Below are 13,723 nucleotides of genomic sequence, written 5' to 3'. Positions count from 1 at the left end.
CGATTTAGTTGTGCTGGCCGCTTGATCTGGAAAGCTGTCTGTGGACAAACACCAGCTCCCTCGGCCTGAAAGCAAGATGAGCGCCACACCCCACAGTTGCCTTTGGCTGGACCTAACTGTCCAGGGGTCCTTACTAGGTTAGGTATTTTTGTGTTTCTATATTGTAAACTGCCCTGTGATTCCCCAGATGAAGGGCGGCATAGAAATTTAAATAAATACATAAGTTCTCAAGCAAAAACTAGTTAGACTCATTATGAGTGCCCAACTTCTGGTTAGACCAAGAGTAGCTAATCTTGTTTAGGCCAAGGGCTGCATTGACGCATTAGCAGCCCTTGGGACCATATTTCAAAGTGGGTGTTGCCAATTTGTAAAAGTAGTTGTGGTGAGAATTGCAGTTCTCAAGACTGCCTTTCAAAAAGATTTCCTGTCAGTTATTGTATGATATTCTAAATACTGGTACTTTTTATTATTCCTTTTTTAATGGACAAATCTTTGGATGGGGACTCAAAAACTTTATGGTATCATGTCAGCACAGGGGAAGGAACAAGAGCGATCAGTTAAAAAATTTTTTGTCAGGTTTTGAGGGTAGTCTTGAGGGAGCACAAAAATCCTTTTATGGGTTAGATACAAGCCACAGGTTAGCCACCCTGATTTAGTCCCTTCTTGTAAATGTGGAAGCTAAGAACCTTTCAGGCTCTGTAAGCATTGCCTTTTCTTTTAATTCATCAATCTATGTATTTCTTCCTACCTAGGGAATCCCATTAGTATGTAGAAACCATTACCTTATCTTGGGTTGGCGCTATTTTTTACTGGCACTCAACCACTTCAGCTTGATGTTAGATGTAATGGTGAATACGTGTAAATGCTCCCCTATTAAACTCTTAATGCTTCTTCTATAGCTGGCTAGAATTTGATCAGTGAAGTAATGATTTATTAAATAAGACCCTCCAAAAATGAATTTCCTTTTACCTTTGTAAATACAGTACCCTTGGTGGAGCTCTGGGTGAAATAAATGAGGTTGTTCTACTTTATATAAAGAATGGTCTGTATACCTCAGTGGTAGAATATATGCTTGGAAGCAGAAGATCCCAGGTTCAATCCTCAGCATCTCCAGCAAGAGCTGGAAGAGATAGGTCCATAGAGATCCATTGCCTATCCGTGTCTACATTTAGCTATACAGATTCTGCATAAGGCAGCTTCCTATTTTGCTATGTATAAAGCAATCCTGTGAAATAGGTTAGACTGAAGGAATGCGACTGAGCCAATGACACACAATGAACTTTACAGCTCTGGGGGGATTTAAACCAAGGTCCAAGTCTAAAAGTCTGTTACACCACATTGACTCTTAATAAGTAAACAACTTGATTATCTAGCTTACATTATTGTGTTTACAATGTTTTTGAAAAAAATGAGGCTTCTGCATCAAGAAATGTGGGAACTTCATTTACAGTAAGCAGAGGTCCTTGCTTATGGGAGCTTTGAGAAAGCAAACTCTGCACCCAATAGTTATGAATTAATATCCACAGTCCAGGAGGCTTACTAATTATTGTTGCATATGTTCCTCTTCCCCCTTCTCCCCTGCTGTAGCTAAGTCGAGGAGACAGCTTGAAGGAGGCAACCTCCATTGCTGAGGGCAGTCGAAACCCCAGCTACCGTTCTGAGCCAAGTCTGGAGCCAGAGAGTTTTCGGTCTCCCACTTTTGGCAAAAGTTTCCATTTTGATCCACTATCCAGTGGCTCCCGTTCATCCAGCCTCAAGTCTGCCCAAGGCATGGGCTTTGAATTGGGCCATCTTCAGTCGATCCGCTCTGAGGGCACCACATCCACATCTTACAAGAGCTTGGTGAACCAGACACGCAATGGGAGCTTGTCCTACGACAGTCTTCTCACACCCTCTGACAGCCCTGACTTTGAGTCAGTGCAGGCAGGCCCAGAGCCAGAGGCCCCCATGGGCTACACATCTCCTTTCCTCTCGGCACGTATTGCCCAGCAGCGGGAGGCTGACCTGCACAGTCGTTTCCCAAGTTCTGGCTCACCGAAGCACCAGCCACCCCGTGACCCTTCACCTGTCCGTTATGACAATCTTTCGCGCCACATTGTGGCCTCCATGCAGGAGCGGGAGAAGCTGCTACAGCAGTCACCCATGCCACCACCCCTGGCCAGAGAGGAGGATACAGCACTGGGGGACTCAGGCATCCAGTCCACCCCAGGCTCCAGTAATGCTCCACGTACCAGCTCCTCCTCGGACGATTCAAAACGCTCCCCTCTGGGCAAGAACCCACTCACCCGCCCAGTGCCACCTCGCTTTGGCAAGCCAGAACCACCACATGCACTCAGAGTGCGCTCTCTGGGCTCACCAGACCAGCCTGCAGCCCCACACTTGGGCAAATCTGTGTCTTACAGCAGCCAAAAACAGTCCTCGCAGGCCATTGTCCCAGAGACTGAGGAGGTGGCCTTGCAGCCTTTACTGGCACCAAAGTAAGTACAAGTGACACCTGCCTCACGCTTTAAGTGTTCCTTGACTTGGTGGAGGAAGAGCCGCATTCAACCCTGTCCTATCTCTGATCTGACCAGAGACCCCAAGATAATTTTTGTTCCTTTCAGCAGCATTTGGAGGGAGTGGCTGGGGGAGATCTACAAATAATGCCTGCACTCGTCTGCCCTTTCCTCCCTCCCTCCTTTCCTTCCTTCCCTCCAGTGTGTGAACCAGCCCATTTCCTCCACTATACAATGCAGTGCATATCTCCAGAGTACTGCATTCCTTTTTGTGAAGTGTGTGTGGCTTTGAACACCCCTACTTTCCTTGGGTGTGTGTGATGGTCATTGGCTTCCCTAAAAGATACCTGGATCTGTGTGAAAGCTGCTTGGTTTCTACCTCATATATAAAACTTTTATATTTATGTCTGCCTTTCTACCTAACCCAAGTGTGGTCCTTTTCCCTGTCTTGTTGGCATGCATGAATGAGACACTTGGGTCCACCAGGGAAAGGACAGATTGTAAGAAATCACCTGGTCCTCTCATGATGGTGGAAGCATGAGCCCTTCTGTCAGTTTCCTAAAAAGCTTTCTTCCCACTGCACCTCCTTTTTTTCCTTCTAGAGAGTGTTGTATTGGGTACATGTAGCATCTTTTCTTAATAATTCTCTGTGTGTAGTATTCTATCTTCTAGATTAGTGTGTTTAGCTGGGTGGTAAAAAGTATTTAGAATAAGTTTTCCGTAGATACAAAAGGTGCACTGTTCCTTAGGCAGTGCAAGATGTATCCCAAGCTTTCCTTTCCTTACCGAGTGTGAGGCATCCTCCATTTCCATTGCCATTGAATGAGTGGTCACTTCCTGACATCCATGTATCCTTCCTTTTCCCCAGAGACGAGATGCAGATGAGACCCTCCTACAGCAAGTCCAATGGACAGCCCAAAAGCCTGAGCTCAACCTCGCCCACCCCTGGTCAGCCACCTCTCAGCAGCCCCACTCGTGGAGGAGTCAAGAAGGTCTCTGGAGTGGGTGGGACTACGTATGAGATCTCTGTATGAGGAGGTGATATCCCCACTGTTGACTCCTCCATGGCTGATTCCAAAATGCTCTATCCCTGATGAGCAGGAGATTGGGACTTGCTCACCAAATGGTTGCCCCATCAGATGCATGGACCTTTTTTTACAAATACAGTTTTTTTGCAGGGGGGAGAGCTGAAGGGACAGCTACCTTTTTAAACTAAAGTATCTGGTATTGGGAGAGTCCCTAAACACTACAGCAGGATTCTAGCCTTGCTCATCTCCACAGCCTGCACTCTTCCTCTCAACCAAGAAAGAGACTGCAATTTGTAGCGCACACTGCCCAGAGAGAAGGGGAGGGAGTTGCTCTCAGCACCCTCTGTGAGAGAAGGTACAGGCTGCAGGCTGCCCCACTACCAACAGGACAGTCAGTTGTGGACCTTGTGCAATTGCTCGCCTAGTGCGGTAGGAGTGGATCATTTCTAAATTTTTTTATTGTTAACGGATGCTATTTTTTCCTGTTCTGAGTTACTGGGTGTGTGTATATATAAATATCTATAAATATATAAATATAAATATTAAAATATATATATATATATCCATATGGAGCGTGGGGTGGCCCTGGCAGACCCCATTAGCTGGGCCTGAGGAAGCCATGTATGGAGCATTTTAATTTTGGAGGAGTCCAAAGGGCTGTATTAATCATTTCGTTTACGTTTGAATGGGTCAGGCAAAATACAAAAACTGCTGTTAAATCACTATCCTTGGACAAGTATGGCTGAGGAAATGCTAATATGTTACCTAATTGGTACCACTGACCTGGTCATCCCAGTGCCTGTGGCCAGGCTTGAGTTTGGCTTGTTCTGCCCCACTCTGGATTGTCCTTTCCAGGAAATGAAGGGAATAGACAAAGGCTTCCTAATCCTTGCTCTATCCTTCTGGAAGATTTTCTCTATGAATAAATCCTCCTTTTCTGGGGGGCTTGGGGGTGGGGTTAAGAAGACTATGGGAGTGTTTGGCTTCCCATGTTTTCAGCTCCAGGCAGGCTTTGACTTCTCAGTAAAATGACTCCCAGTGAAAGGATGCCATACCCTACAAACCAGGCCAATCAGCATGCACAGGTGCCAGTTGCATACTATAAGGATACAGGATCGTGCTTTGGGTGCTGAGCAGGAGGAGGGTGGCAGTGGCATTGGAGCTGTGTCGCCTATGTGGATATATTACTTGTATTTAGTAAATCCCTCCCCCAGGTGGTTTTTTACATTGCTTTTATGATTTGTTCCATATTGATTTATTGTGGTATCATGGTTCTTTATTCACAAACTGGGCAACAGAAAGAAGAGGGAAAACAAACAAACCAAAAAGCAATATTTTTCCATATGCCAAAAAACTTTCAACCCCTAAAAGCCCATGAGTAAAAATCAGAGCAACCCAGGAATCAAACAATCTCCAGTCGCTACTGACTCTTTCTCTATGGCAATATCTTTACTGTGGCCTGCAATGGGCCACACTTTTATTTTTATTATGACTAGCCATTTTAAAATGAGGAATAAAAAATTATATAATGAGCCACTCCCTCCATGCTTGTGTAGTTTTGTTTTGTTTTGTTTTGTTTTGTTTTGTTAACCTGGGGAGGAGAAAGGTCCTGGTGGTTATCCTTCAGTATTGCTTGCCATGCCCACCCAAAATGGTTCCGTAGGAAGGACATTACTAGCTTCTGATCCTTGGTAATTCGAACTGCAGGCATTGTGCTGATTTCCAGAGCTGGTGCAAAAGGTTTCCCAAGAAGGTAAGTGAGGAATGCTCATTCAGTCATCTACATTCCAAACCTCGTTACAGAGGAGGCTTACAATGGAGGACTGGTTCAGAAAGTAGTTGCATATTATACCCTAGGTTAAGGGCTAGGCCTCGAAGTGGCTTGCAATAGAAAAGGAAAGAAACAAATATAAAAATGCCATTAAAACAAATAACCCTCAACTGCACTTGCTACATTCTAAACTGTGTTCCATCTCAATTGATAAAACTGCACAGCATTTCAAATGAAGTTCTGTGTTATTAGTGAAATTTCCATCTTTGCTACATTCAAGTCTACATTCTCTTTGTTTTTGTTTCCTTCACACCTTGATGAAAATATTGGACACCAAGCATATATATATATATCCTCCTTATCCTGCAGTTCTGATACAGATGGTTGGAAAACCACTTCTTGTGAGGAGCATGTGGCTCAACTGCAGCCGGTAATTTTTATATTCAAATAATAGAATTTCACAGAAAAGGAATCTAAAGGACTTTGGAGGAAGCTATGAGCAAGTGATGCAGCTATCTATATGGCAACAGTTGCCAGGTGAGATGTCTTAATCCAGCCAAAACTAGGCACGACAAAGTCCCCTTGATTTCAGTATTAAACCCATGCTTCTCATTGATTCGTGTGGGAAAGTTATTGACATGCCCAATATTACTTAAATAGTACCATTGATATAGAAGGTAGTTACAGTCTCTAAATTTCATAAAGAGATGCCCTGAGTGATGCTTTATAGAAGAAGGGTGGAGTATAAAAGTGCATTAAATAAATAAATAAATACACACAACTGCTGTTTGTATACATCAGCGTAATGTGATTTCTAATTTCTGGTAGATAAACACTTAAAATATATATGTCATAAGTGCTAATAACAACCATGATGTTCATGCATAAAGTCAGTGCTTTATTTCATTAATTCTTTTATTAACTATGGAAACAGATTCTCCTGAATTCTTCTACTTTAGAGACTTAGGAAGGGGCTTGGCTCAGAACCGGCTACAGCAGTAATGGTTTTAGGCCTGCTTGGTCCTTCTATCTAGAGTGATTCAGTTTCCATAGATGTTTCCACCTTGGTGAGTTACGTTTAAAATTATCCCAGAATGTGTGCTTAAGCTCTTCAGCGGCTCTTTTAAGTGTTCTGCTTCTTGTTGATGACAGCAAGAGTGCTAATTGCCCCAATTACAGTTCTGAGCCAGAGCCTTGATGTTGCTTACTTTGCCTCAAGGAGAAGCCTTTGAACCTCGTTTGTATCTCCCAATACCTGCTCATCATCTGGAAGAGCTGAGTAAGGCTGTGGTAGTACAGTAATGGCGACTAAGCATCTGACAGACACCTTCATGAAAGCAGGCTATAATCCTATAGCAGGCAGTCTTCAAGAAAAGGGAGTTCCCAGTGAAGACTAGTAGGATTGTAGAAAGTCTTAATTCTAATAGCCTGTGGGTGGGACTCATTAGGCTGCTCTGTAATGAATTCTAATTCAAGTGATCTTGGGAACCCTGGCTTCTCACTAGCTGCTGTTCATTTGCCTTTTTGCTAGGAGACAAGACTAACTTAACTTCCACAACAGTGCGCCTTGCCATGGTACGCTTCCATACCACCAAATCTGCATGCAGTGTAAGTTGGAAGGGACAGCCTCAACCAATTTCTGCCGTAAATTGCACAGAAATTATGATGAAAACTGTCCCTGTTGAATTCTCAACATATAGCAGCTAGACACAGCCTCATACTGGGATTGGGGGCGGGAGAGAAACACATGATATATTTTGCCAGGGATAGAGAGGGGGTGGTGTCTTCCCCTATGGGATGCTCCTTTAGTTCCCACCTGAAGTACATATAATTGAGATGGCTGCATATTCTTCCCTCATCTGTCCCTGCCTCTGTTCTCTTCTGCTTTTTTTTAAGATTGAAGGCTGCTTGGGATAAGGGCATGTCAGACCTCTACTTTATAACATGCCACACACACAGATGGTGCTGTGTGAAAAACAACTGCAATATTGTAAGTGATTGTGTGGAGGGTCCTTACTTGGAACTGATGACCTTTTAAGGTTCCGTTCCCAGCATTTCCATGGTGATCTTTTAAGGAAGAAGATTCTTCAACTTGCCTAAGCAGCTGGTTCCATTGCTGATCAGCCCTTACTGGTAACTCTTGGCAGTTTCCGTATAATTTTAAATCTGCCCCCCCTTTTAAAACCCCTTTTGTATCTGCTATTTTTGAGATGGTCAACAGCATCTCTTAATCTTTTGTGAGCTGAACACACTCAGCCCCTTTAGCTTCTTCTTGTAATCATAAGTCTCATATTCTTTTGAACTGTAGTACTCTGTTTTAAATATCTCTTTATGACACTGCTGCACAGAATAGTATTACGGGTTCTGCTAATACAGGTTGGATTGGCCTAGCTGTACAGCTTTGCACAGGCTTGTTGAACTGAACCCTCCCCCTCTCACACATTGGCGCATTAAGAATCTGCAAGTCTTGTCATACCACATTTCAAGAGACCCCCTTGGAGAGTAATGACGTAACTTTGTTATGAAATTAACTTTAAATTATATTTGATTCACACCGTTGCAAAGGGAAACAAATGAACAGGGAGTGACTTGATGAGCTTCAGTCAACCATTTGGGCTTTTGACTGCAAGAAGCTAATGGTTAGCATTGAAGAAGGCTGCCATGTTTCCAGGCTTGTAAGTCTGCCACCACCACCACCCCAAAAAAGCAGATGTCATGAGTAAAGAATAGGGCTAAGCACTAGGCAGGAGATCTGAATCCATCTTCTGCTTCTGCCATAGTTTCTCACTGAGCAAATCATTTTTGATCCCAGTTCCAAATTTATAAAATTGAGTACAGCAGTGACCTACCTCACAGGGTTGTTGTGAGGGCGCAAATAAAGATTGTAACACACTTTGCTAATTAAAAGTGCCACAGACGTGATTGGTGATGGTGTCTACTTGGGTAACACAAATGGGCTGCCCACAGTTTCTGTGGTCAGTGCAGGTCAGTGTCTTTTGGCATCGGTTACTCTTTTGCTAATGGTCATTATTCCTTTTGAAAATTAATCGTTCAGTTGCGTAGCATTAATTTGCCTGTTCTACATATTTTTGAAATATTGGCTGTGTTGCATGCTGAACAGCTGCCCACAAATGAAATATAATACTTGATCAAAAATAGAAATCAAAGTAATGTACATTTGACAAAGATAAGAGCATGGGTAGCTATTCCCATCACTCAAAAAGGTGTTATTTACTCCTCAAAAACATTTGACAGAAGCACAGATATCTATTTTTTTATGCAAAGTTCTCTGTGTGACTTACAAAAATAAAAACAAAAACATAGCTAGCTGTATGTATAGTATGGTTACGGTATGTCCACAAAGTCTGCTGTCTTTGCATAGAATACATTGGTCTGTGAGGCAGCTATGCCCTATTGACCACTCAAGTTATTTTTTAGCCTTCACAAAAAAAAGAAAGAAACCCCACCAAAGCAGACCTTCCAGGGCCATAATTTTTCCCAAATTACAAAAGAATAGTCCTTAACCTTGCCTACCTTGCTACCTGCCACGTGTAATCCATCTAAGCTTACTTGTGCCTAAATCTTAGAAGAAGGAATGGAATGTGATTTTGTTGTGACTTCTGTTTCGAAGGGAGAGCCACAATTTTTTTTGAATTTAATCATTGTTTCAAACTATTTGAGCTCTGCAATTTACTTCAGTGCTAGTCAATATAGGTAAACCAAAATGTTCAATACAGTGGATGTTTTATGTTGAGGCATATTTGTGTATGTAAATAATAGTTCCATGCACCACTGGTCTTCAACTGGTGCATCAGGGCCTGATCCAAGGTGGGTCGCAACAGGAGCTGTGCCACCATGCAAATATTAAGGTAAGAGATTAAGAAATGGGTCCCTAAATGCATGTTTGAGTTAAAAGTGGGCCCTGGGTCTGCAAAAGTTGAATGTCTGCCATACAGCATGACCTGGTAGCAGATTTCAGACCGCTTACTATTTTCTTGGCAGAAGGACAAAACCTCATTGTTTGTGACCCATTTCTTCTTTGTGGGAATATGTAGGACCCAGACAAAAAAGAGGGGGATTGTCTACACATCATTACACCAGCAGGTGTCTGCATTCAAAGGTTGCTAGTGGATCTGGGACCAGCTACCAGCTGTCAACGGATAAGCCAGCCAAGGACTGGACCTCTTTCAATATGTAAACTTTTTAGATTGATGGGGGAGGGTAAGAAAATACGGCAGAGGGTTGTAATGTTATGCATAATGTTGGGTGAGCTTTACTGCCTTTCTGTCAACACCAGAAATTGAGATTCCCAAGTGAACTTTGCTGTGGTGTAGATTGAAGATAATAATAAAAAGGAGCACTTCATCCAGTGCATACTTAAAAGGCCTGGCATTCACTGCTCCAAGCAGTGATGGGTGCTACATTAGATGGCTGGAGAATAGGTTTGTCAATGGTGCCTTGGTCTTCAGAAAGCAGCATGCCACTAAATGCTGTTAGGTTTACAGCAGGAAAGGGCTGTCACTGTCCTCAGGCTTGCTTAGAGGCAGGTGGTTTAACATGGTGTGAAGCAAGATGTTGGATGAGATGGGCTATTGGTTTGATTCAGCTGGACTATTGCATTGTTAAGAGGCTGTGGTGCAGATTTACCTGTGGGCTGAAGGAGGTGGTGCGGGGAACCCTGTGGCTGTATAGCAGGAGAAGAGGTGCTGTGGGGTGCAGAGAGCAAAAGGCTAATGTAGAAGTTTAAAAGAAACCAGTAAAAAGGGAGAGAGGCATATTTTTCTGCAATTAGCACACCACTCAAACCTTCATCCCAAAGCCCTCTTGTAAATATGCAAATCACACAAAATTTAGCAGTTTAATTGTACCTTCAACAAAATTTATTGCAGGGGAAAACTGTCATGAGCTAGAACTCACTTTGTCATCTTTATCTTAAATGGGTGGAGATAAACATCTGTGCAGAAACAAGAGTCAGAGGGCTCAGTAATACAAGAGAGAGTTGTGCTACGAAAGATATAATCAGGGCGTGACACATTCCCAACTGCTAATAAAGTATGGCAGCTTTCATGTTACAGGAGTCTGTCTGGCCATTGTGTAAGAGACTTTATAAAGTTGCCATACTTTGTAACAAAAAAAGATTTCAAAGGGAGGCTACAGAATGATGTTGCAGAGTTGGAATTCATTTTCAGATCTGACACCCTAACTTAGTCTCAGTATAGTTAGGGAGTGTCTCTCTCACACAGCTGTCCCATTTTTGGTGTTCCTGTACACCATCTTGTTTTTGGCAGGCAGTTAATATTTGGGAAAGTTTGCATCTACTCTGCTAGGATTGCATTGCATTTATAATGCCGCCTCCCCTTTTACATGTGAACCAAGAATGCCGCTTTGTGCATTTTACAAAGTGGGCTCTGGCCCATGAAACCTTATGACACAATAACTGTTAAGTCTTTTAAAGTGTCACTATCCTTTTTTTTGTTAATGTATGAGTTGCACATTATTGGTGTGGTGCATTTCTATGTACAAAGAAATATTGCACACCTTCCTGGTGCTACTAGTAGTGGATGGGTGTTGTCTCATTTCAAAACTGCCCCAGTGCAATGCTTTGGGTGTTGGTAGGATTGCCATACGTGCAGAATTTCCCAGACATACCAGAATACTGCATTTTCCAGCAGAAATTGGCCAAATGTCTGGGAAAATCCAAACATATGGCAGCCCACGTTAGCATTGCTCGTTTTCCCTTAAAATAGCTCAAAAACATCAAAGCTCAACAATTTTGGGCAAAACTAAAAAAAAGCTCAACATTTTTTCTGTCTGGATTTTCACTGTTTCAAATAGTGGCAACCCTAAGGTTAGTCCTACTTGTATTGTCTTACGGCTGACATGAAGGGTGACTTGGTTCCCCTCAGGTGTGTACTCCTGTGCTGCCTATTTACGTTATTCTAAAGAATTTTAGAAGCAGATTGTTCACACCAGTTTCTGTTACCTTCCACAATTCCTATTGATGCTGCCCAGTTCAGCCTGGATTTTTTTCTTAATACTAAAATGCTGCCTGTGGAGCTACTTGCATGGGAACATCCACCTGACACACAGGATGATCTGGGGAGGGAATCTTTGGTCCTCCAGATGTTTGTGAACTACATGTCCATCAGCCCCAGCAAACATGGCCAATGGGTGTTGAAGTTCTGTAACATCCGGGGGAGGCTGAAGGTGCGTTTCCCTTCCCTGAAACATATCCCCAGGGCTGCAGAGGAGAGGACAGTATTTTTCTGATGGTTCTGGGTTGGGTTGGGAACAGAGAAAGTATTCCTTACCTGTTCTTCAGGATGCAGAAATCACCAGTCACTTAGAGGAACAGGATCAGCCAGTTTTGCCCCACCTTTCCTACTAGCAATGGCTTTTAATTTAGATGCATGTGATAATTGGGGGTAGAGAAGAGTCGGGAGTGGAGTAGACTTTCATCCTTTCCCTTTATTATCATCAGCTTTCTTTTGTAAGCACATGGAAGAGTAGCAAGCAAAGCATTATTATATGATCCCCATTTACTGCTTCAGCTCGGTTCATTACTTTGTTGTCTATAGCAAAATGGTGAAGAAGATGGAGATGGAATAAACAGCTCATACTGCTCTTCCAAAGGTACTGAGAGCAAAGGAAATGGCAGTCAGATTGTTCAAGGGCCGCAACGGGAGTGTACTGAAAATAGATCCAGGACCTAGTAATTTTAGTTACAAATATCTTCAAAATGCAAGGAGGAAGAGAATTTAAAAAAACTCTGTCCAACCACCCTTTTCTCTTTTAATATTTATTAGCCTGGTATATCAGGAGGAGGATCTACAGGTGGAGAACCCAACTCCTTCCTTTGGTACCCAGGTAGTGTAGCGTAATGGTTATGGTGTCATAGCAGGGGCACCAAAAACTCACTGGGCGTTCTTAGGCCAATCACACTCAGCCTAGCCTACAGGGTTGCTGTATGCATAAAGTGGAACAGAGGGAGGGTAGAAAGTATGTATACTGTCTTGAGCTTCTTAGAAGGAAGGTAGGACACAAACATAGTAAATAAATGAGATGAGTTGATTTTCATGATTTCCACTTTCCACCTTCTCAACTGAATCACTGCATCTTGCTGTTATCAGTGAAATACCTATGTATCTGAATGCCCAACTAGGCCTACTTTACCAAAAAGTCTATACTTTTCCATAAAAAGCACTGGGTGTAAAGCAAGCTCCCCCATGGAGCAACATGAAGTCTGCACAAACTCCTACAGTACTTCATAGGAGTCCTTTGACATTAAGCAAGCCTTTCTGTGCAAGTAGACCAGCATAAGAGACAAGCAGTATCACTAGAAAGCAATTTATTAATACTGTGAGCCAGAGCATCTGCATTTCATTTCCAAGTGACATCTATCATCTCTGTGAAAGGACTGATAAGGCGATCTATGCAGGGATCTCAACTTTTAAAAAATTGATAGGTGGGATATTTGGATTGGATTCACAACACCGGGGGGGGGGGAGCTGTTTCCATGAAAAAAACAGTCTCCCTGGAGCAGCTTATTCACTGGGGGTGGGAACCACATTTACCCCTTGAGGAAGAAAATTTATATTGGGGGAATTTGATTTTAAGAAGTTACAGGAACTTCAGTCAGGGTCCTGAAATTCTCATGCCCTGTTTGTCCCTAAGAGGCACTCTTGATCAAAGTGCAGTTCCACCCTCATTCTGATTCTTAAGCTCAGGAAAGAGATGTTTTAACTGTGGATGAAATTCCCCTTCCTATAGGAAAAAAGAAGCAGTTAAGATGGCAGGCTATTTCCAAGCACATTCCTCTTGTCACTCCAAGGAATTTTGGTGCAGTAGATAGGGGCCGATTCATCACCACCTTGGCTTTAGAAGTGGGACAGACTAGCCATCAAGATGACCAGCTGACAGTTTAAGGAACCATTTCTGCCAGGGTGCTGTGCTAAGGTACTAATTCAGAAAAAATCAGAAGAAGAGGACAGAGGAAAGCAATGGTTTCTATTCGTCCAGGTTCCAGAAAGAGGCTTCCATCTGTTCACAGCTGAAGTCTGTGGCCGAAGATTCCACTTTCTCCCTTCTGCTGGCAAAGATTTAAATGATGTCAGCTTTTTTTTTGTTTTCAAGTTTTATTTTTAAAGGGACTACATGTAGAGAAGCCTTTACCTGGCAAGTGAGCCCTTAGGGGGAAATATCACCATATATACAGTTCTGTCCTTGGATTCACAGTACAGCTTCTTGACTCACATGCTTCCACTGTTAAAAGAAATTTGGTCAAAGCTTTCGACTTAACTCTCCAGGTGATGATATTAAAGCAGGCCTACTTATCAGCATGGGTCAACTCCGGGAAGATAAAACCAACCTTGTCTTCTCTTTACTCCCACCTCACAATTCAGCCGTTTCTCCCATTCTCCTATTTCGAA

General features: G+C 42.9%; 1 protein-coding gene across 1 annotated transcript in view; it reads left to right on the top strand.

Moving 5' to 3' along the window:
* ZDHHC5 (zinc finger DHHC-type palmitoyltransferase 5) overlaps window positions 1-13,710 on the top strand; it is a 50,275-nt gene extending 36,565 nt beyond the window's left edge. Inside the window, exons 11-12 of the mRNA XM_035124560.2 lie at window positions 1,588-2,477; window positions 3,364-13,710. Of these exons, the coding sequence (XP_034980451.2) occupies window positions 1,588-2,477; window positions 3,364-3,529 (1,056 nt within the window). The 3' untranslated portion in view covers window positions 3,530-13,710. The remainder of the gene's footprint in view (window positions 1-1,587; window positions 2,478-3,363) is intronic.
* The last annotated feature ends 13 nt before the right edge of the window (window positions 13,711-13,723 follow it).

Source organism: Zootoca vivipara, chromosome 1 (genome assembly GCF_963506605.1).
Source record: "Zootoca vivipara chromosome 1, rZooViv1.1, whole genome shotgun sequence".
NCBI lineage: Eukaryota > Metazoa > Chordata > Lepidosauria > Squamata > Lacertidae > Zootoca > Zootoca vivipara.
Note: the sequence above shows the minus strand (reverse complement) of the source record. Positions and strands in the feature narration are given on the sequence as shown.